Raw genomic sequence first — 25,335 nt, forward strand, 5'->3', positions numbered from 1 at the left:
CTGGATCGGCCGAATTTCGGCCGGGAAGAAGAAGCAGCGCGCTGCGCGTCGCGTCGCTTCGCGCGACGTTTTCCGGTGTTCCAGGCGGCGGGCGGCGATGGAGGAGGCTAGGGTGGCGCGCCGGCGAGGTGGGGAGGCTGGAGAGGCGGCTGGCCGACGAGGGGAGGTGAGAGGAGAGAGAAAACGGGAGAGAGAGAGGGAGGAGAATGCGCGTGGGAAGAGGAGAAGAAGAAGAAAAGGAGCCGGCCCGATTCGGCCAGTTAGATTCAGGATATAAAATTTTGAATTTTTACTCTGCCTTGGAAACAAAAAATAGGCCCAAAAATTCCAAAAAAAATTCTAGAAAATTCAGAAAAATTCATAAACTACAAATATATTTTTAATTTTGCCACGTGGTCTTTAAATTTAATTTTTAAAAAATCATCAAAGTTTATATTTTCAAAAAATCGAACCCGATTTCTAAAACCCGAAAAATTTCAAATAATTTCCTAAAATTCAAATAAAATAAAATATCAATATTTACCCAAAAATAATAAATTTAAAAATTAGGGATGTTACAAAAACAGCATCAATCAAGTTCATATGCAATCACCTCATTCGATTAATTAATTGAATTATAATTAATCACTTATTATCTTCTACTTTTTCTTCTATTCGTTGATTTTAAATAATAAGGTGTGAGTAGTTTTTTTATCAAATTATTGTATCCATTAATATATTCTATTTCCATAAAGAAGTTATCGACTTTGCATCGAAACAAAATAATATATATATATATATATATATATATATATATATATATATATATATTACTTGCTAATTAAAATTACACTTATAAAGATCTTCATTAAGCCACAAGCATCATATATAATATATCCTCTCTCTAATTGGACCGTCCTTATCTTCATTAAGCCACAAGCATCATATATAATATATCCTCTCTCTAATTGGACCGTCCTTAGATGGGAAATTTAATTTACCTACTTTACACTTCAATTCTAAGGTATATATATATATATATATATATATATATATATATATATATATATATATATATATATATATATTAATCGTCATCTCCATGACATCACCCGATGGCCCCAATATATAGCAATATCCCACCAACATGACTTGACCTAAGGAACGTGTATCAGCTCCTAATAAACAAATGTTCCCCAGTGAACCTAAAGATATGGCTTCAGTAAATATTATATTTGCTAAAGTAAATAATCACTTGCTTTACCATCTTTTTAAGTTAACCTATATTCCTAATGGAGACTTTCTCATATGTAACAGTATTGTCCTCGTTGGTTTGGGATAAGGTTTTTTTTGTATAGAGACAGATCTGATTCATCTTTTCTACATGGTATATTAGAGTCTATTATGTCCTAATGCTAAGCCATTAACAAATATATTTATTCGTAAATTTCAAGTTTCAAATATTTATACCCAGATGTGAGGGGATATATTATTTTATATTGATTTGAAGTAAAGTATTTAAGTATAAAACTTAAGCAAATCAAATCCCTTGAGCTAGTTTTTGGGATAGAGTTTGGTTCGATCAATTTTCTCAATAATTAGTTAATTAATTATTCTTCTAGCTTAGTTTAGTTAATTGGTTAAAAGGCATATTATTTATCTAATAGATTTAAATTTGAGTATTCACTCTCTTAATTTTTAACTTAAAAAAATAATTAATTATTCATTGAATCTCATCACATTCTCTATGATTATAGTACGTATCTACATACATTGACTTATCATTTTTAATAATTTTAATTCTGTGCAAACAAGTCTTTGGAGTATAATTTTTTTTATATTACAAAATATGAATATTTAATCACTGATTAAATATTCATATTTTGTAATATAAAAAAAAATTGATTAAATTATTAACTCAATGAATTAATATTGAAAAAATACTTATTTGATTTGGTCTATTATAAATTTAAGATACAAATTAATATGTGAATTTTACTTATATAGTGCAACTGCAAAAAATACATAAAACATTTTCTACAATTATGAGTGGGAAACACAATTCATTAAAAAATGCATACAAGGAAAACAGATAAATTCAAGAACATTGAGAATTGAACATGGAATGCCATAGATGTATGAGGCATCTATGGAAACCTTGCCAATTCATTTACAACCTTTTTTTTATTTTGTGGGCAAGAGAATTTTATTCGTGATAATAAAGAAAAATGAGAGGATACAGAGAACTAACATAAAATTAATCCATGATCAAAAGCCCGAGTTAATTAGATTTGATGTGGTAACTCTAATTAATCTACAATTAACACAACTTAATTTTAAAGGATTCCAAGGTGTCATTTCGCTTAGTTCTAGTATGATTACATTGCAATGATTCACAATTAAGTGTTAAGAGTAGTTATAAGAACAATAGATCTATCTTAATATTAACATTCTCTTTATGTCCTGTTTGAGAGAGCTAAAGTAAAATAAGTTTTTTTAAACAAAATATTTAAAAATAAAATTTTCATGATTTTTAAATTTTTATAATTTTTTATTATTTAGGAGAGGAAATTTTGTTTTTAAAATATTAATAGATTTTAAAGAGAAAATATTCTCCACTCACTAATTTAGTGGATCTAAAATAAAGGTTTTTTTTTAATTTTAAAATCTCAAAAAATCTTACTTTAAAAACCCAGAATTCTCACGAACATAAATTTAAAGTTTTGAAATCTTCAAAAACCTACCAATACTTTATAAAATTTCCTCCCAAACAGAAACCTAGTATAGACATATGTATGAAAAACATACTAGTTAATTCTCACAGAACTTTCACCATTAAAGCTTCAAACTTCAAAATGAATTAGCATCTTGAACGAACTTCTTTAACCTCTCAGAAATGCTTGCAGCTCCACAAAAAGGGAAAGAATCTCCAACCTGCAAGAATTCAAAGGGACTGGATTTCTTGAATATAGCTACAATTATTGTAATAAATCACCTGATCACTGCCTTTCAAGCATAGGTGATTGATGAAGAATGAAGAACATCATATCATCTCCTACCTTGGAATGTATTGTGTGGAAAACAGTATCGTCTAGAACAGAAAAGCTCGCATTAACTATCTCAGCTCCTTCTTCATGAAGAACTCGAATAGTCTCATTGAACATGAACTGGCTATCCAATCCAGTTATCAAAACAACCTCTAAAGCTGAACCAATTTCATGAATCTCAATTTTTGGATATCTTAGGCGCATTGTTGCTCCACTACTCACGCTTGTATTTGGCCTTTCTTGAGTTCCCATTAAACTTTCTTTCCTTTCCTTCATTTTCTCCAGATTTGTCTGCAGCTTTTTTATATACTTTGCAGCCTCATCTAGCTGATCAGGCAGCGACAGTGATTCCTGCAACACCATGAATTCTAAATTAAGAAAAAAAGGGATCCATAGATATGTATCAGCAGAAGTTAGCCAAACTCATATATTTGTAATAAATAGCTTCTGCGGTTAGCTAGTTTTGCTACGTTCTAAGCATAATTAACATTGTCCATTTTACCAAAAAAAATGCTGCGAAAAAAGATAGAGAGAAAGAAAGAGATGGGAACCCTGGAGCTTTGACGGGGCACAAGAGAATTGAGCTTGGAGTAGAGAGCCTTCATTTGATTTCTTCTATTCCTCTCTATGGTTTTCCTATCAGTTCTTGAAGAATTAGGGTTGTTCTCCATCAATGTATAGCTTAAAAGGGAACCAATTCTCTGCAACTAGTAACAGATCCTGCTGCTCATTGATTTATTCGGAGGCTTTTATCATTGAAAGCAAGAAGCAAAGGCAAAAGGAATATATATGATTAGATGCTATTGAAAAAAGCTTACTGATTTGAGAGAGTGGTGGGGTTGCCCCATTTTGTTTATCATGGGAGGCTGCGTGGACCTTCTTTGACCACTTATTTTTTTAGAAAACCAAGCTATAATCAATGATCAATTTCGGCTTTAACCTCTCTTATTTGACATTAATTTGAGTAAATCACACTCATAGTTTAACAAATTGTTCTAGATTATATTAATCTTTAACTCTTTTGATAATGATCCAAAATGATGCGTTCTTGGATCTCCAAGTCCCCCATCAGTTGGTAAGAGAGGTCTCGAGTGTTATTTATATAGGTTCACAAACTTGAATTAATTTTTGAGGTAGAATTAGGGGGGTTCATATCATTTGGTATTAGAGTCTAGTTGTATATCTCTAGCCTGATCTAACACTAATCCCCTGCACAAGGATGTGCAGTTTAAAGAGGTTGGGAACGATGCGTCCATCTCCAAGTCCCACATCGGCTGCTAAGGGATGTCTCAGATACTATTTATATGGGTTCGCAAACCTCCAGCCTAACCTAACATTGATCCCCTGCATGAGAACGTGCAGTTTAAAGGGGTTGAAAACGATGCTGTAACACTTCTAATTTTTAAATTTATTATTTTTCAAAAATATAAAACTTTGATATTTTTAAAAATTAATTTAAAGACCACGTGGCAAAACTAAAAATATATTTGGACTCTACGAATTTTTTGAGTTTTCTAAAATTTTTTCGAAATTTTTGGGTCTCATTTTCGGTCCCAAGACAGAGTAAAAATTCAAAATTTTGCATCCTGAATCGAACCGATAGAATCGAACCGGACCGGATCGGACCGATCGAATCGGACCGGCGTCTTTCTTCCTTTTCTTTCTTCCTCGCGTGCGTCCAGTCTCTCTTCCTTTCCCTCCCATTTTCTCTCTTCTCCCTCCTCCCCACGCCGACTAGCCACCTCTCTAGCCTCCTCACCTCGCCGGCGCGCCCCCCCAGTGCTTCCCCATCGCCGGCTGCCGCCTGAAACGCCGGAAAAATGCGCGCGAAGCCACGAGACGCGCAACGCAACGCTTCGCCTTCTCGGCCGAAATTCGGCCGATCTGGCCATTGATTGGGCTGGGTCTTGTGTCAAACACCATCCACACCTCGAGAGCTTTCCATAAACACCAAGAACACCAAAATCTATCGAGCGGTTTGTCCAATTTTTGTTTGGGAAGTTTTAGCCCATTTCTACTTTTGGACTAGATTTCTCGCAAACCGTGAACCCCACGAGAAAACCGAGAGTACCAGAGCGCTCCACTCATCGAGAAATTCGCGGCAATATAAATTTCAAAATTTTTCGACACCGTTTTTCGGTGAGTCACACGAAATTTCGTAGTATTTTTCTGAGCATTAAATGAGCTTAGAAAATTCCGTAAAAATTATATACTAACCCCCGTGTTGTGGGCTTCATGTAGGTACCTTCAATTTTGCGGAAATTTGACGGTTGCCCGGGTTTGTGAATTTCTGGCCAGATAGACCGGCTACCGAAAAAGTCTTGGAATTGGATTGAGATTTTGGCTACCCCACCATTGTCAGACGTCCCGAGCGCATTTCCGAGATCGGAATCGGCATAGGTAAATCTGAACCTTACTTTTTTTTAATTTTCTAGTGCTTGAATGGGATTAAAAATCCATAAAATATTCGTGGTAGCTCAGAAAATTTTGATTCTTTTTGCAATAGCTTAGTAATATTTCTAAGGACTGCAGGAATTTTTAGAACTCATTTGGGTAGTTTTTGCAAGAAGGTTAAATTATGAGGACTAAACTGTAATTTACATTTTATGATTGATGACTGTTTGGATGGGCCTAGGAGGGGCTATGTGATGTGATTGAGTTGTGGATATATGGTTTGTGGATATAGAAGTGTGTTTTAATCCTTTTTGCAGGTTGGGTAGGTCCTAGGTATAGGGGAGACTCTGCCGGATTTTTGGCACGACTTAGAACATATTTGGTCTTTTCTTGGTTTGTATTGAGTCAATTATATTAAATAATTGTAATAAAATTGTCAGGTGAGCCGAGATAGCCTTCCTCCTCCCCCCAGCCACCACAGTGACTGCAGTCAAGTCTGTGAGTAAAATATTAATTTTAATTGTAATTTTAATATTATTATATGTGCAAGTACGCCCATGCATCACTTATAAATATGTATCTATGTAGTTAAACACTAGACATATTTTATGTTGCATTCATAATTATTAAAGTGCCATGGATGTTGTTGTGGTAATTTGGAGCAGTGTGCGTGAGTTGACGTGCGTGTGGTATGGTGTTGGCTATGGACAGGATGGGTAGACATGGCTTGAGATCTTCGCTGGGACCTGGTCCTTTGGGGTAGACACGGCTTGAGTTCTTCGCTGGGACCCCAATTTGGTTTATTAAGCGAAAGTTTGGCTTGAGTTCTTCGCTAGCACAGGTTGGATTAAGAGGGCTGTATAGGGGATCAGCTCCCATATATGTATTGTTTGACATTATCGGGTGTGTGAGTGCTCTAAATTGCCTTTTTGATGTGATTTGTATGAAATTTATGACGATGTTGCATTTCACTTCACAGGGTGCATTAGCTTTAGATAGCTATAGAGATTATGGTTAAAATTGATATTTTACTCTCTGAGTCGAACACTCACTCATGTTCATTATTTTTCCAGGCTACAGGAGGATTATTGTTGTGGTTAACTTGCTTTTCTTCTTCGCAAGTCATTTATTTATGTTTCTGTAATTCTGTTAACTTGTAGAATTTTCGCATGTGTTAGAAATATTTATTTGATTTGGGACTGTAATATAATTGTCATGTTGGGCCTGTAAACTTATTAAATGCATGTATGATTGGATTGGATGAGGGAGCTGAGCTCCCATTTGATTTTATGTTATTATGAGTATGTGGAGGGTGAGCTGAGCTCCCCAATTGATTATATATTGTGTTTACAGGTCGGGTGAGTCAAAAACTCCCTGTTAAAATGTCCATTTTATGGCCGAACTCTGTCCCGTTGAATACTTGAAATTGGGCCCAAATGGGCCTTAGAGTTAGGTTGAGGAATAGTTAGGCTTACTATGGGCCTCGGGGACTTTAGGCTGGCCCAGGTCCTAGTGTCGGTTCAGCACATAGGTTGGATCGTGACAAATGTGGTATTAGAGCTTAGGCTCCAGATTCATAGGGAATAATTGTCTAAAGTGTTGGGAAGAGTCTAATAGGAGTCATATACGGAAAATAGGGTCCACATTCATCTTGCATTGTCATCTTTGCTTCTAGTTTCTGCTTCATACATTGTGTATAAATATGAGTCTATAGAGCTGTGTAATATGTAGTTTTGAAATTTTGTGGACTAATGCTGCAGAATTTCAGGAAAATGCGTAGAAGCAGGAGAGCTGCCACTGTACCAGAACCAGATGTGCCTGACGAGGTGTCGACACAGGATGAGGCACCTGCCCCGAGGAGGCAGGGTAGGAGGCCTAGAGCTGCTCAAGTAGAAGAGCAGCTGCCACCAGTTCAGGATCAGTCTTTTATGGCACAGGGTCCCATGGACCCAATGGCAGCTACTCTAGCTGGTTTGCAGAGAACCATTGATATGATGGCACAGTATATGATCCACCCTCCCCAACAGCAGCAGTCCACCGCACCAAGAGAGGAACCGTACAAACAAATAATAAATTTCAAGAAGTTCGTGCCTGATACTTATGATGTGTCAGACGATGCCTATCAGTTTTTGGATTCCTGCAAACAGGTAGGGACGGAGTTGCAGTTGACTGATAGGAGATTTATAGAGTGTATACAGCATGTCATGGGGCCTATGCCTAGACAATGGATGAATGACTACATATTACCTCGGATGGAAGGTTTGTCATGGAACCAGTTTGTGAACTGTTTATCAATAGACTTGTACCAAAAACTTTCAGAGATCAAAAGCAGTGGGCCTTTGAGGCCTTAAGGGAGAATGGCAGGTCTGTAGATGAATATGCTACAGAATTTCTGGAATTGAGAAGATATGCCCCTACAGCAGTGGCTACAGAAAGTATGAAGGTGAAAAGGTTCCTAAAGGGGCTAGACAGGAGGTATGCAAACCTGGCTATGATGTCTGATCAGTCTTTTGATGTGGTAGTTGATGGAGCTTGAAAGATTGAGATTAACTACACAGGAGATGATAGTGGAAGAGCAAAGAAAAATAGAGAGGAGGGTTCTTCAGGTGTTCCCCACATGGGTACTACGGATAGCGGAAGCCAAAGTCATTGCAGAGGAAGAAATAAGAATAAGAAGAGTGGTTTTAGACATAAATCTCTAGGATTCAGACCAGGGTACGGATCCAGCAGTGGTCACAGTTTGGGATATAACAGTTCTGGGTCTGGTTTAGGATCCTCCTTGGCACCCTGCGCACAGTGTGAAAGAGGACATTTAGGACCTTGTATGATGGGTTCAGGAGTATGTTTCAGGTGTGGCTAGCCGGGTCACTTTGCTAGGGAATGGATTGGTTAGCAACTCATTATGCCACTTTAGACTACAGGAACAAAAAGGTGTATTTCCACATACCTGGTGTGGAAGAGTTTAGCTTTGATGGTGATAGAAGCATAGCTCTATATAATTTAGTGTCAGCAATTAGTGCTAGAAAAATGTTGAGGCGTGGATGTCAAGGCTGTTTGGCATTGGTGAGAGATACATCTGTAGAAGGTGTCAACATAGAAAATGTTCCTATTGTCAGAGAATTCATGGATGTCTTCCCTGAGGAGCTTCCAGGATTGCCACCAGGAAGAGAAATAGAGTTCTGCATTGATGTTGTACCGGATACAAACTCCATATCAATGCCGCCTTACAGGATGGCACCAGCAGAATTAAAAGAGCTAAAAGAGCAACTACAGGAGCTTTTGGACAAGGGTTTCATACATCCGAGCACTTCACCTTGGGTTGCTCCTATTCTATTTGTGAGAAAGAAAGATGGGTCCTTGAGGTTGTGTATTGACTATAGACAGCTGAATAAGGTGACTGTGAAGAACAAGTATCCACTTCCTCGGATCGATGATCTATTTGATCAGCTCCAAGGGGCTAGATTCTTTTCCAAGATAGACCTACGATCAGGCTATCATCAGTTGAGAATCAAGAATGAGGATGTGTCCAAAACGGCATTCAGGACAAGATATGGTCATTATGAGTTCTTAGTGATGTCTTTTGGACTCACTAATGCACCATGCTGCCTTCATGGACTTGATGAACAGAGTGTTCAGGCCATTCCTGGACCATTTTGTCGTCGTATTCATAGATGACATTTTGGTATACTCTCGAACCGAGGAAGAACACATGTGGCATTTGAGAATGATGTTGCAGACTTTGAGGGAGCACCAGCTATATGCCTTATTTTCAAAATGTGAATTTTGGCTAGAAAGCATCTCATTCTTGGGACACGTGATTTCTAGTGAAGGCATTCAAGTGGATCCCAAGAAAATTGAGGTTGTGACTGATTGGCTTAGGCCTACAACAGTCACTGAGGTGTGAAGTTTTCTGGGCCTAGCTAGCTACTATAGGTGTTTTGTGCAGGATTTTTCCAGGATAGTAGCTCCCCTAACTAAGTTAACTCGGAAGAATGTTCCATTTATTTGGACAAATGACTGTGAGGAGAGTTTCCAGAATCTTAAGGAGTGTCTAACCACCACCTCTGTGTTGACACTATTAACGAGTGGTGAAGGATATACCATGTACTGTGACGCCTCCAAAGTTGGCTTAGGGTGTGTTTTGATGCAGAATGGAAAAGTAGTGGCTTATGCTTTAAGGCAGCTGAAGAGGCATGAGCAGAACTACCCCACCCATGATTTGGAAATGGCGGCTATAGTCTTTGCACTAAAGATCTAGAGACATTACCTGTATGGTGAAGTGTGCGAGATATACACCGACCACAAGAGTTTGAAGTACATCTTCCAATAGAGGGATTTAAACTTGAAACAGAGGAGATGGATGGAGCTTCTGAAGGACTATGATTGTACCATCCAGTACCACCCTGGGAAGGCCAATGTAGTAGCAGATGTTTTGAGCAGAAAAGAGACCGTTGATTCAGGAAGTACATGAGTTGATGGATCAAGGTCTGATCTTAGATCTTTCAGCTAAGGGGGTATTGTTAGCTCATTTTTCAGTGAGACCAGACCTACGAGACAGAGTTAGAGTTTCCCAGCACAGAGACCAGTAATTGATGAAGATCATAGAAAGAGTACAGCAGGGTGAAGGTGGTGAGTTTGGATTTGCCAATGATGGCGTTCTTATGCATGGTTCCAGGATATGTGTGCCCGACGTGGACAATCTCAGAAATAAAATTATGCAAGAGGCACACTATACACTGTACAATATTCACCCAGGCTCCACCAAGATGTACCATGATGTGAAAGATAGTTACTAGTGGAATGGCATGAAGAGAGACATAGCAGAGTTTGTGTCCAAGTGCTTGACTTGTTAGAAGGTGAAGTTTGAACACCAGAGGCCGTCAGGGAAGCTGCGAGAGCTCCCTATCCCTGAATGGAAGTGGAAAATGATTACTATGGATTTTGTGACTGGGTTGCCTTGTACCACGTGGGGATATGATTCGATATGGGTAATTGTAGACCGCCTAACCAAATCAGCTCATTTCTTGCCTGTGAAGACCACATATTCTGTTGCACAGTACGCCCGACTCTACATTCGAGAAATAGTCAGATTGCATGGGGTTCCTACTTCCTAGTATAGACATATGTATGAAAAACATACTAGTTAATTCTCACAGAACTTTCACCATTAAAGCTTCAAACTTCAAAATGAATTAGCATCTTGAACGAACTTCTTTAACCTCTCAGAAATGCTTGCAGCTCCACAAAAAGGGAAAGAATCTCCAACCTGCAAGAATTCAAAGGGACTGGATTTCTTGAATATAGCTACAATTATTGTAATAAATCACACGATCAACGCCTTTCAAGCATAGGTGATTGATGAAGAATGAAGAACATCATATCATCTCCTACCTTGGAATGTATTGTGTGGAAAAGCGATATCGTCTAGAGCAGAAAAGCTCGCATTAACTATCTCGGCTCCTTCTTCATGAAGAACTCGAATAGTCTCATTGAACATGAACGGCTATCCAATCCAGTTATCAAAACAACCTCTAAAGTGAACCAATTTCATGAATCTCAATTTTTGGATATCTTAGGCGCATTGTTGCTCCACTACTCACGCTTGTATTTGGCCTTTCTTGAGTTCCCATTAAACTTTCTTTCCTTTCCTTCATTTTCTCCAGATTTGTCTGACTTTTTATATACTTTGCAGCCTCATCTAGTGATCAGGCGGCAGTGATTCTGCAACACCATGAATTCTAAATTAAGAAAAAAGGGATCCATAGATATGTATCGTGAAGTTAGCCAAACTCATATATTTGTAATAAATAGCCTGCGGTTAGCTAGTTTTGCTACGTTCTAAGCATAATTAACATTGTCCATTTTACCAAAAAAATGCTGCGAAAAAGATAGAGAGAAAGAAAGAGATGGGAACCTGGAGCTTTGACGGGCACAAGAGAATTGAGCTTGGAGTAGAGAGCCTTCATTTGATTTCTTCTATTCCTCTCTATGGTTTTCCTATCAGTTCTTGAAGAATTAGGGTTGTTCTCCATCAATGTATAGCTTAAAAGGGAACCAATTCTCTGCAACTAGTAACAGATCCTGCTGCTCATTGATTTATTCGGAGGCTTTTATCATTGAAAGCAAGAAGCAAAGGCAAAAGGAATATATATGATTAGATGCTATTGAAAAAAGCTTACTGATTTGAGAGAGTGGTGGGGTTGCCCCATTTTGTTTATCATGGGAGGCTGCGTAGACCTTCTTTGACCACTTATTTTTTTAGAAAACCAAGCTATAATCAATTATCAATTTCGGCTTTAACCTCTCTTATTTGACATTAATTTGAGTAAATCACACTCATAGTTTAACAAATTGTTCTAGATTATTTTAATCTTTAACTCTTTTGATAATGATCCAAAATGATGCGTTCTTGGATCTCCAAGTCCCTCATCAGTTGGTAAGAGAGGTCTCGAGTGTTATTTATATAGGTTCACAAACTTGAATTAATTTTTGAGGTAGAATTAGGGGGTTCATATCATTTTGTATTAGAGTCTAGTTGTGTATCTCCAGCCTGATCTAACACTAATCCCCTGTATAAGGATGTGCAGTTTAAAGAGGTTGGGAACGATGCGTCCATGGATCTCCAAGTCCCACATCGGCTGCTATGGGATGTCTCAGATACTATTTATATGGGTTCGCAAACCTCCAGCCTAACCTAACATTGATCCCCTGCATGAGAACGTGCAGTTTAAAGGGGTTGAAAACGATGCTGTAACACCTTTAATTTTTAAATTTATTATTTTTCAAAAATATAAAACTTTGATATTTTTAAAAATTAATTTAAAGACCACATGGCAAAACTAAAAATATATTTGGACTATACGAATTTTTCTGAGTTTTTTAAAATTTTTTTGGAATTTTTGGGCCTTGTTTTCGGTCCCAAGGTAGAGAAAAAATTCAAAATTTTGCATCCTAAATCGAATCGACTAAATCGAACCGGACTGGATCGGACTGATCAAATCGGACCGGCCCCTTTCTTCCTTTTCTTTCTTCTCCGCGCGCGTCTCGTCTCTCTTCCTTTCTCTCTCGTTTTCTCTCTCCTCCCTCCACCCCACGCTGGTAAGCCACCGCCCCAACCTCCCCACCTCACCGGCGCGCCGCCCTAGTGCTTCCCCATCTCCGGCCGCCGCCTGGAACGCCGAGAAAATGCATGCGAAGCCACGCGACATGGAGCGCAATGCCTCGCTTTCCCGGCCGAAATCCGGCCGATTTGGCTACCGATTGGGCCTGGTTTTGTGTCAAACACTATCTACACCTCGAGAGCTTTTCATAGACACCAAGAACACCAAAATCCATCGAGCGGTTTGTCCAATTTTTGTCCAAGAAGTTTTAGCCCATTTCGACTTTTGGGTTAGATTTCTCGCAAACTGTGAACCCCACGAGAAAACCAAGAGTACCAGAGCGCTCCACTCGTCGAGAGCTTCGCAGCAATATAAATTTCAAAATTTTCTAACACCATTTTCAGTGGGTCCCATGAAACTTCGTAGTGTTTTTCCAAGTATTAAATGAGCTTAGAAAATTTCGTAAAAATTATATACTAACCCTCATATTGTGGGCTTCGTGTAGATACCTTCAATTCACAGAAATTCGACAGTTGCCCGGGTCTGTGAATTTTCGGCCAGACAGACCGACTACCGAAAAAGTCTTGGAATTGGATCGAGATTTTGGCTACCCCACCATTGTCAGATGTTCCGAGCGTGTTTCCGAGATCGGAATCGGCATAGGTAAACCCGAACCTCACTTTTTCTTTATTTTCTAGTGCTTGAATGGGATTGAAAATCCATCAAATATTCATGATAGCTCAGAAAATTTTGATTCTTTTTGCAATAGCTTAGTAATATTGCTAAGGACTACAGGGCAAAGTTTTAGAATTTTTAGAACTCATTTGGGTAGTTTTTGCAAGAAGGTTAAATTATGAGGACTAAACTGTAATTTTACATGTTGTGATTAATGACTGTTTGGATGGGCCCAGGAGGGGCTGTGTGATGTGATTGAGTTGTGGATATATGGTTTGTGGATATGGGAGTGTGTTTTAAGCCTTTTTGCAGGTTGGGTAGGTCCTAGGTATAGGGGAGACTCTGCCGAATTTTTGGCACGACTTCGGACATATTTGGTCTTTATTTGATTTGTATTGAGTCAATTGTATTAAATAATTATAATAAAATTATCAGGTGAGCCGGGACAGCCTTCCTCCTCTGCCCAGTCACCACAGTGATTGCGGTCAAGTCTGTGAGTAAAATATTAATTTTAATTGTAATTTCAATATTATTGTAACACCCCTGTTTGTATAGCCAAGTATATTTCACTGTTCCGGTAATCGGTGTCGGTCCGGACAATTAAAAGGATTAGAACCACATCTAAGACAACTAGATAAGCCCTGAACAAAAATAATTAGTAATTGTCAATTAGTTAAGTATAAATAAGAAAAACAGAACACAAGAAGTTAAATGAGCCGAGAGTCACAGCGATGAGTGACCTTCTTGGGAAGGACTGCAAGGTCGATTTAAACTTAAATTTCGAACCGTAAAATGTGATGTCGCGGTCCTTAGGACTATTGCAAACACAGTAGAAAAGAGAAAATCACGAAAAAGAATTGTTAAGTCAGTCAAATAATTAGGTCAGGGATCCGAAAGAAATATTAAATTATTTGCAAATCGGGTCGAACCTGTGAGGGCAATTTGGTCAATTGACCCCTAGAGCTGACTCCTGACCTGACTGTCAAATAAAATCGGAGAAAAGAAAATTTCGGAGTCGGGAATTAAATTAAAGAACTAATGAAAAAATAAATGAAAAAGAAAATGAAAAATTCAAAAAGTAAAGGCATTATGACATCACTTAAGTGATGTATGCATGACACTAAAATTATTTTAATTTCTAATTTAATTATTTTGAGGATAATTACACTAATAAAAAGACAAAGTAAAAAAGGAAATTTTTATTTTTCTCTTCTTTCTTGCCGTGACTTCTCTTCCTCCTCACCCTCTCTTCCAATTTCCTCCATTAAAGCTTATTATCAAGCTTTTTAAACCCCAAATTACACCATAAATCTTTTGTGAAAAATAGTAGAAACCTCAAATTAGACCTCAAGAGGAAGATTAGAAGGAGAAGAATTGAAGAAAATTGAGAGAAATTAAAGATAAAATTCTGTTCAACAAGTAAGTGCTTCTTTCTAAATTACTTTGAATAAATTGCATAGGAATGAACTTGAATAAGTAGGAATTGCATAGAGTTTAACTTAAAATCAAAAGAAAATATTTGTTGGATGACCAAACATAAAATTCATCCAGCCTTAGTTAGGGTTTGAAATGGGTGAATTTGATGCATTTGAATGGGTGTTTAATTTGAATTATGTATGTAAACTATGGATTGGTGATTGGAATACATTAGATTTGAATTGCATGAAAATTAGGGGTTGGCACCTAGGGTTTGGGAGGAAAAATGTGAGAATTAGCTAAATGATGTGTTTGACCTTGCTTGAGTTGAGGAATGGTCATGTATGACCAATTGTGATGTGTAGGAAGTGTTGGAATTGAGTTTGAATTCGGATTGGATATGGTCATTCTGCAGGCAGCAGGACCAAGGTCCCTTTCAGGGACCAAAACTGAAATTTACCAACCCAATTGGTGTGAGGTCAATTGAGGATGAAACTAGACACAAAATGACACATTTTTCGTTTAGGAATCATACCCAAAAAGTGACCATAGGATAGTGAATAAATTGACCAAATCCGGAAATGGGTGTTCTGCCCTGTACAAAAATGACTAAATGAACAGTATTTGTTCATTTGGCCATATCTTGGGCTAGGTAGGTTCAAATGACCTAAAATTTTACCAGTAGAAAGCTGAGATGTATACTTACAACTTTCATGAAGAACACAAACCCAAATTATGCCCTTAACCAAGTCATTTGGCCACCCAAAATTAGTGACCTAAAACTGCCAGAATCAGTTTTGGTACCCAGAAAATCTGGGTTAGGCCAATCCGGCAGCCATGATTCAAATGGCTATAACTTGAGCTAAAAAACTCCAATTTGAGTGATTCAAAAAGGAGAATAAAGTTAAGACAATAAGGAACAATTTCTATGAAGAAAACTTGGCTAAATTCTAACAGTAGCATGACCAATGGAACAGTGCAAAATAGGTCACCAAAACTAAAAATTTAAAAGTTTGCCTAAAAGACTTAAGTTTTGAGAAAATGACCAAAACCAACAAGTTAGGTAACCAAAATGTGATATGTGGGTGAAATTAGAATTCCCATACCTATTAAGCATTAGAAAGTCAACAAATTGACTTAAATAGTATCGTGAATAGTAACTCTGAAATGAAAATTTCCAAAAATATTAGTTTAAGCATATCGAGGCTAGAATTAAGTATTTATGAATTAATTATTGGATTTATTGTGAGATAAGATACTGAAACACTATATATTGCGTGTTTCAGCTGAAAAAGACCTAGAAAAGGATAGGGCAAACTGAGTCAAGGCCTAGAGGCGACTCACATCAGGTTTGTGCACAAAAATTTATAAATTATAGTTTTCACAATGAAAATTGATTTGTTATACATTGTGAATGTGTTTTATTCCTTATGAATTTTGAGAATGTTGTGTTGTCTATTTTATAATGGAATTTTAAAATGAAAATTATTTATCAATTTGTATGAAATATTTGAACAATATGGTTTTGAATTTGGTTATGGCCTTGGAAATTTTATTTGAGAATTTGTGTGTTGCCTACTTTGGAAATGGAGATTTGAAATGAAGTTTGTTTAATTGTTGTATCAATTATAATTGAACATTATAATTTTAAATTGTTTTGATTCACACTTGGCATGGCAGTCCCTATTATGTTCCTCCTCCATTTATGGGGTGAGCTTGACTATATTTCTCCCTCTTTGGTTTCCCAGTCAGGAGGTGAGTTTGGATGAGTACTCATTAGCTAGCTAGCCACCTCCCTCATTGATTTCGATTAGTGGGGTGACTTTGCCTTGTCGTGGTGTACAACACGGCATGTTTGGAAATTTTGTGTCATGGCCTAAGTTATATTATTGATTGGCAATACTATGATTATTAAATTGTTCGATCAAAGTTGTGTTATAAATGTGATTTGAAAAAAAGAAATTGCGAAATGTGATTGTGAATTTTTGAACTATGAATTAATGACAAATATTTTATATTTTGCATTTTATATTTATTATGCACCACTGAGTACTTTTATACTCAGATATAGCTTTCTTTGCTGTCGCAGATAGAAACAAGGAAAAAGCAGTAGAGTGAGCTACTGATCTTTGGTACTACACGGAGGCTTTTGTACGGGTATTTAGTTATACCCTTATAGTTTATTTTGATGTAAATAGTTTAATGTCATATGTATTAATGTAAAGTTGAGCAATTGTACAGTAAATTGTAATAATGTTATTTTGGATTTTTCCTTATGTAAATTTTTTGAATGATGTATGTAATTTGTTTTAACTTGAATGAAAGTATTTTGTTTTAATTTGAATGAAATTATTTAATATTATTTTGGATGTTATTTGAATTGGAAATTATTGATTTGAATTTTTAGAATTTGAGAAATGCTGTTGAGATTGGTTGTGATGGATCTTGATTTGATGAAGTTGATGAGATAAATCATTGGAAGTGTTTTTGTTTTTAGGTTTTTGAAGAACTGTTTTTTCCAAATACAGACGGCACTCTGCCGAAATTTTTATAAAATTTACAGAAAAATAAAATGGGACAAAAATCTTAACTAGTTTTCAAACTTCAATTAAATGTTTTTATTTCCTACCAAAATGCTTACCACTTCCAAAATGTAAGAAAATAGTTTTAAAATCCCTTGTAGTATATTTAATGGGTTACCGGTATGCGAAGTACGGTAAATCATTAAATATACTAAGGGATCATGTTACATCTTACTAAGGGGTAGGGTGTGACAATTATTATATGTGCAAGCATGCCCATACATCACTTATAAATATGTATCTATGTAGTTAAACACTAGGCATGTTTTATGTTGCATTCATAATTGTTAAAGTGCCATGGATGTTGTTGTGGTAATTTGGAGCAGTGTGCATGAGTTGGCGTGCATGTGGTATGGTGTTGGCAATGGACAGGATGGGTAGACACGACTTGAGATCTTCGCTGGGACCTAGTCCTTCGGGGTAGACACGGATTGAGTTCTTCGCTGGGACCCCGATTTGGTTTATTAAGCGAAAGTCCGACTTGAGTTCTTCGCTGGCACAGGTTGGATTAAGAGGGCTGTATAGGGGATCAGCTCCCATATATGTATTGTTTGACATTATCGGGTGTGTGAGTGCTCTAAATTGCCTTTTTGATGTGATTTGTATGAAATTTATGACGATGTTGCATTTTACTTCACAGAGTGCATTAGCTTTAGATAGCTATAGATATTATGGTTAAAATTGATATTTTACTCTCTGAATCAAACGCTCACTCCTGTTCATTATTTTTCCAGGCTACAGGAGGATTATTGTTGTGGTTAACCTGCTTTTCTTCTTCGCAGGTCGTTTATTTATGTTTGTGTAATTCTATTAACTCCTAGAATTTCCACATGTGTTAGAAATATTTATTTGATTTGGGACTGTAATATAATTGTCATGTTGGGCCTGTAAACTTATTAAATGCATGTATGGTTGGATTAGATGAGGGAGCTGAGCTCCCATTTGATTTTATGTTATTATGAGTATGTGGAGGGTGAGCTGAGCTCCCCAATTGATTATATATTGTGTTTATAGGTCCGGTGAGTCAAAAACTCCCCGTTAAAAGGTCCATTTTATGGTCGGACTCTCTTCGATTGAATACTTGAAATTGGGCCCAAATGGGCCTTAGAGTTGGGTTGAGAAGTAGTTAGGCGTACTATGGGCCTCGGGGGTTTTAGGCTAGCCTAGGTCCTAGTGCCAGTCTGGCCCATAGGTTGGGTCGTGACAGATGCGTTCTTAGATCTCCAAGTCCCACATCGATTGATAAGGAAGGTCTTGAATACTATTTATATGGGTTCGCAAATCTCCACCTCGAACTAGTTTTTGAGATGGAGTTAGGTGGGTTCATGTCACAAAACCCATATTAAATCTATACCAAAAAAGGTGATTTATTGTCCAAATACAAATGACTTGTCTTTGTATTAGCTAAAAACAATTTTTTTTAAATGATACTTACGAAAAATTATGATAAATTTTAAAAAAAAATTAGAAAATATAGTTTTATATTTATATGTGATAATTTTTTAAATAAAGGAATAAAAGAATTAATTTTAAAATTTAATAATAATTTAAAAAATAACTACTTCAATTTTTTTCACTGTTTTGAAAGTTATATTTTGTTTTTTTTTTTAAAGAAAAGTTATATTTTTAGCTTTCTTTTAAATGAAAAACATAATTCTTCTTGTACTATAACATTTCTTTAATTAAAATTGAATAATTATCTAGAAAAATATTTGTTTATAATAATAAAAAATTAATCACATTATTATAAAATAAATAAATTAAATAACACATATTAAAAAATAAAAGTAACATAAGTTTTGAAATTAATTGTAATAACCTCAATTTTAAAATATAAATTTTATATTTTTACATAGTATTTAAATATCATTTTAATATTATCTAACTAATTTATAATTTTTGTGAAACTTTCATTTATATATTTTTTTTAATGTTATTTCTAAACATATTTTATAAATTATTTAATAGTCTAATTTTAATTGGAATGATTAGTTTTATAAATTAATATTAAATCAATTAATAAAATATATTATTTCATTATTGTTAACCTTGTTCTAAGATTTAATTTAATTATTATTAATTTGATTATTATTATTATTATTATCAATATTAATTATTGTATTTCTTTATTATTAAATTATACATATATTTGTATTTTGAGACCTAATTGAAAAGAATTTTGGACCTATTTGAATATATCTAAAAGTTTAAGGACTAAAAGGGTAATTGAAAGTTCCAAAAAAAAGAAAAAAAAGGAGACCAATCAATTTACGGGCAACAAGACTGCCCCCCCCCCCCCCCCCAACACACTCTCTCTTCGCGACTCTTTCTTCCTCCCCTTCTTTCTCTTTGTTTTTCGACCACCACCCAAATAACCCACCACTGGCCAAGAGTCCAACCACCTCCCCCAGCAGCTCCAGCACCATCTAGCCATCCTCCAACAGCCATGGATGTTGGCAAAAACTCCCACAGCTGCCAGAATGAAGAGAGAGAGGGGAGGACACGCGTGTGAGGTAGCAACTTCCAAGCCTCATTCCGAAGTCATCAGTTGGTTGTTTTTGGCAAGGCGGGGCTCATTCAACTCTTGGCACAACAAGCTTCAAGACCTGACCAACTTCTCCTCCAACGGTGGCTGGAGAGAGAACATCCGATGAGAGAAAGATGGGAGAGAAATGGGTATGGCAGCGGCTTTTCGGCCATTTTCCCAATGATCCGACCGTCAGAGCAACGATATGAGATCACCGATGGACTCAAAGTGATGAAATAGGTGATCATCGAACTGTCCAGATCACTTGGTGAGATTTTCAAGCATTTTCAATGCTCATAAATTAAATATAATTATGTAATAATTATTAATAATTTTGGGCTTCATTTAGATGCGATCGGATCGGCGATAACTCATTGGCACTCGGCGCTGAGTTTTGACCCGGTCTGGTGTCTAGCTAGCTGTCCCAAAAAGAGGTCGTGTTTACAGTTATTCCCAGCATTTTCAGACATCTCGGACGCATTCCAAGTAGCAAAATTTGCAAAGGTAGTTCCAAACTCAAGTAGTGTAATTTTTACCTTAACTAAGCTAGCTGATAAATCTGTAAAATATTTTTGGCTTAGAAAAATTTAATAAAATGATTTTAATTAATACAAGAAAATTGTGGAGGATCTGCAGAAATATTTTTATAATTTTTTGAAGTGCTAAAAATAATTATTTGGACTGTAAAGGAGTTAGGGACTCGAGCTAGAGTTTGACTGATTTGGACCTAGATTAGGTTTCTTGTAGGCCCCGGATGGGCATTATAATTGTTATGGTGGGCCTGAGACCTTGTGTATTGCTGTTGCATTTTTCTTGCAAGAGAGTTAGGTTCAGTTATAGGGGAGACTCTGCTGAAATTTCAGCAAGACCTTAAAAAATTATTCTTACTTCTTTAATTAAATTATTTAATCAATTCTGTTAGTAAATTATTCTTATATATTAATTTATATACTAATATATATAAATTTAATAATATTTAATTTGAACCGAAATAATAACTGAATTAAAATTATAAATCGATATTTTCCTTACTCAGTAACTAAACAAGTTTACTTGATTTGGTTTTGATGAAATTAATTTCACTTTTAAAATAAAATTTTAAATATTATATATATATATATATATATATAATTAATCATCTATAGGAATCATCATTGCAGGATCAAGAATAATTCCATCATACGCATTGGAATACATTGCTGAATATATGTTTTTACTAAACTCCATTTCACATTTATGATTGCTTTTAATTATTATTGGTGAATACTAATTTTATAAGCATTATCTAATGCATTTAATTATTGCTGAATGCTTTTAAGTGGGCTCAATGTGTTAATCATTATTTAAATTCAATAATTAAAAAATATTAAAATGAAAAAAAAATCAAATTTAATTGGACCTTATTTTATAATAAAATTAATTTTATTTTTAAAATAAAATTAAAAATATTTAAATAAATTTATTATTTTTTATTATACCAAATGTTAATTAATTAATAGTGAATACACAATCATTTCTAAGTGTTTAAGAAACCATATAATCCAACCTCTTCTTTTGAAACTTAACCATAAACTTAATTCACATTATATGAACACAATGAATCGATTATCCGTCCAACATGGATACACACACAAGAGAAAGAAAATAAAGGGATGGACTGATAAATATGATGTAGATAGAAGGCATAATAACTACATGATCTTAATTTTCCAGATAAATTTAATAATTAAGTTTAAGAAATAAGCATTTTCAATGGAAAATGTTTTCCTATTAAATCCATTTATTTTTATTCAAATTCTTTCAAAGTATCTCTATGGAATTTTTTATGAAAGTTTCATTTAAGAGTGAGGATAAAAAAAAATTATTTTTTTTTTTAACACGTGATTTCCTCGCGCAAGTCAAGAATGATATTTAGGTAAAGTTTTTCCAGCAAGAACAATTTTAGAATTTGAACTCTTGATTTTGTAGAGATCAGCTCCACGATACTGATTCAACTACTTATGGATATAACTACATGGTTTCTTGATGAAGAATAAAATTAAAACTTAAATGGCTTAAAGATATATGGGTAAAAAGTAGCCAAAAGAAGTAAACATTTTTTATTTTTTTGTTTAATTTATATAGGGGATTGATAGGGAATTCAAATATGGATTTATTAGATAAATGCTATGCCTTTGGCCATTAGATTAAACCATAATAGATCAAAAGAAGTAAACAAATTAAGAGAAGTTAAGACCTAATAGCTTAAGTAGTATAGTCAAGAAGATATATACAGATTCACTATAATAAGGAGTTTATAGTGTAAACAACAATCTCACCAACTTTTCTAGATAGTTAGTAGGATATTTGATATCATATTTAACAAAACTAAAGACATAAATCTAAGGCATGCACATTACTTTGTGCAAAAAAAATAAGGAAAATAAATATAAGATTTATGTGGTTTGATTATAAAATCTACATTACATACTAAATATAAGTTCTGCTAAAATGAAAATTAAGATAAGTTACATTCTCTCAAAATTCAGTAAATTTTAATTTTAATAGGTTTTTTGCCCTATTTTTACTACATTCGAAATTCACAAAATATCATATTCATATTATACCATGAATTATTTGAATCAGATAATAATTCAGACCAATAAAAATATATCTAAATATGAGATAAGACACATCACAATAAAATTCTTTTTTAATCTTAAATTTATTAAATACAATTCTGTTTAAATATGAAACGTTTTTAATGTTGGTTGAGTGTCGATTTGATTCAACCTACTTGATGAAGTCACTACAGTGCTTGATATTTAAATAAGTAATGCAGTCGCTATACTACTTGATGAAATCGGGCCCTTAACACTCTTCATTAAATAGTTGACAAAAACAATACACCTATCAACTATAATATTCAATTAAGACACGGACTCTTAGATTATGTTTATAATTTTTAATTAAATAATAAATAAATAAATTATAATTTTTTATTTTTTTATTAATAGAATAGTCTCTCTGTTCAATTTTTATTTAATTTATTGTTAATTAATATAAAAATATCAAAAATATCTTTAATAACATTTTCAATATAAAATAATTATATCCTTAAAATTTTATTTTATTAATAAAATAGTCATCATACAAACTTAATATTTAAACATTCAATATATTTTATATTTAAATAATTTTATATATGACTAAAATATATATATATATATATATATATATATATATATATATATATATATATATATATATCTTCTCTATTTATCATGTCCTAAATTACTATTATGACAAATTAATAAAAAAAATATAAATATTTATAATTATATTAATTTATAATTACTTATACTTCAACTATAATATTACTATTAAATATATTTAAATTATTTATTATTATGTTTAAAATTTAGCATTTCATAGAGTTATTATTTATATTATATATAAAATTTAAATATATTATGTTTAAAATATATTTGGAGATAATTAATATATTTATTTATTTAAATATTTTATATTTTATATAATTAAAATGTATTTGATATTTATTGTATTTAAAATGTACAAGAACTTATTTTTTTAGTAAAATAACACTTCAAGTACTCTATTGTTTCAAATTAAAAATAATATTAAGGATATTTTAATTATTTTTAAAATAAATAATGGTATATTAGACAAAAATTGAATAAAATGACCAACTTGTAATGAAATAAAAAAAAACTATAGATTAAATTGTTTGATTTTAAGAATATAGCGATGGTTTCACTAAACAACTATATTAACTTATCCTGAATCTCTATTAAAATAATCTTCTAAAATTAAATATAAAGAAAACACTCATCCATGCAGATTTCTTTTTCTAACTCTAATTTAAAAATAGTCTCATTACCCTAAATTTCTTTCTTTTTTTTATACACCAAATGCTGATATAAGTATAGAACTAAAGTTCAGTAATGTTATTTTCATTGCTTTTATTTCTTTTAGATATCTTAATTCCCTATCCAATAGGTATTCATAATCCATAACTTTGTATTGATGGACCAACTAATTAATTTGCTAATAAGTACTAATGACTGGCTAGTTTTATCAAATTCACTTGGCTATCCTTAAAATATTATAGTAAATGAATGAATAATTATGAATATTTTAAAAAAAAATTTAAGGGCATTTCACTCATAAATATGAGCTCTTTTATAAATTATACAAAATGAATCTCACACCTACATATTTGAATATTTTATATTTATTATATTAATTAATTAATTAATTAATTAACAGAATTAGCTAGCCAAAAAATTTTTGGTTCTATATATTTCAAAAAGCAAGTGGGTGATAAGGGGAAGTGGAAAAAGAATTACAAGGCACAAGTTCACCGAAAATTTTAACGTGCACCCAGAGCACTAAATATAGTGCTCTTCATGGACATATAATTATAATTATTTTCTAAATTAAAGAGCCGTGGATTTCATGTCTCATGAGAGAGAGAGCATGTGCTCTAGAAGCATACAATAATCTCTTCAGGTCCACGGTCTTTGATTGATGAAGTAATTTCAGACAACCATAATAATTAAAGAGAAGCCGACCATATGGGAACTCCATAGCTTCGCATTCACATACCCAAAATGTTCTCTGTCTATGTATCACTTTTAAGCACCAGGAAGCTGAAACGTCTAGAGCACTATATAAAAAACAGTGAATAAAGCGGCCCCCACCTTCAAAGTAGCTTTGAGTTAAGGGTATGCCCTGCACCCTTGAGAGAAATGTGATTGCGAGTGACTAGCTACGAACCAAATGGGGAGATCATATCACTTTGGACTGGGTACTAAGAGGATCAGAGACATTTTCTTGTTTTCAAATCGTTATAGAACCTTACTGTTGGTTCCTACTTTAATTTCTGGTGTCAAATGAGACAACAGCTTTCCAAAAACCAAAAAAAGACAGCAGCAAATCTTTATTGGATCCTATTAGCAAGGTTGGTTAAATTATCTTTTTCAATGTGCGAGAACAGATTTTCCATTGCAATATAGAGCGTTGGTGGATACACGAGCGAATCGAACTCTATTAAGATAAATTTAATATCATATATATAATCAATTTGGGCACGTATTGTATTTAAGAATAACATCTGTGTTGGATATCTGTTATTGAAATTTGTTTAACGCTTATATATATATATATTATATTTTAAATAAAGAGAATTAAATAATTTATATAGAAAAATATTTAAAATATATAAAATTAAATAGGTTTAAGTATTTTAATAATAACAATTAAATTTGAGATGATTTTAAGATTAATAATTAAATTTAAAATTAGTTCAAATATAAAAAATATTAAATAAGTGTGAATTTAGGTAAAATATTTTTCGGATAGTCTATCCATTTCCATCACTATTTTTTACCATTATTCCTTGGGAATCAGAATGCTTTCAGTAAAATTCTATGTTGTTGATCGCGATACGTAGGTCGGATCCAATTTATGCCTATCTTGTTACGTATGAAAAACTATATAATAAATCGGTTATTGCATGTAAGCAATCCTATATGAAATGACAAATTAATCATAGAGTAACAATTAAATTAAAATGAGTCCCATAAACTTCAGTTTTATCTATATGTTAAAAA

The 25,335-nt window shown here is 34.0% G+C and overlaps 1 protein-coding gene and 1 pseudogene across 1 annotated transcript; both read right to left on the reverse strand.

The window, feature by feature from the left end:
• Positions 1 to 2,027: 2,027 nt before the first annotated feature.
• LOC110649474 (transcription factor bHLH162) lies at positions 2,028 to 3,741 on the reverse strand. Its single transcript, XM_021804055.2, has 3 exons — positions 3,578 to 3,741; positions 3,039 to 3,377; positions 2,028 to 2,913 (listed from the first exon to the last, which is right to left on the reverse strand). The coding sequence occupies exons 1-3, from the start codon at positions 3,695 to 3,697 to the stop codon at positions 2,830 to 2,832; spliced, it is 543 nt and encodes a 180-aa protein (XP_021659747.2). The 5' UTR covers positions 3,698 to 3,741; the 3' UTR covers positions 2,028 to 2,829.
• Positions 3,742 to 10,602: 6,861 nt separating this feature from the next.
• On the reverse strand, positions 10,603 to 11,452 carry LOC131170462 (transcription factor bHLH162-like; annotated as a pseudogene).
• Between the last annotated feature and the right edge of the window lie 13,883 nt (positions 11,453 to 25,335).

This window comes from Hevea brasiliensis, chromosome 11 (genome assembly GCF_030052815.1).
Source record: "Hevea brasiliensis isolate MT/VB/25A 57/8 chromosome 11, ASM3005281v1, whole genome shotgun sequence".
Taxonomy (NCBI): domain Eukaryota; kingdom Viridiplantae; phylum Streptophyta; class Magnoliopsida; order Malpighiales; family Euphorbiaceae; genus Hevea; species Hevea brasiliensis.

What these genes read in the sequence shown, in the direction of transcription:
- LOC110649474 (XM_021804055.2), bottom strand. Translation starts at nt 3,697, where the DNA reads ATGGAGAACAACCCTAATTCTTCAAGAACTGATAGGAAAACCATAGAG. An exon ending in TGCCCCGTCAAAGCTCCAGG is followed by an intron (nt 3,378 to 3,577) that starts GTTCCCATCTCT and finishes ATGGTGTTGCAG; the next exon opens with GAATCACTGTCGCTGCCTGA. An exon ending in TCCACACAATACATTCCAAG is followed by an intron (nt 2,914 to 3,038) that starts GTAGGAGATGAT and finishes GAATTCTTGCAG; the next exon opens with GTTGGAGATTCTTTCCCTTT.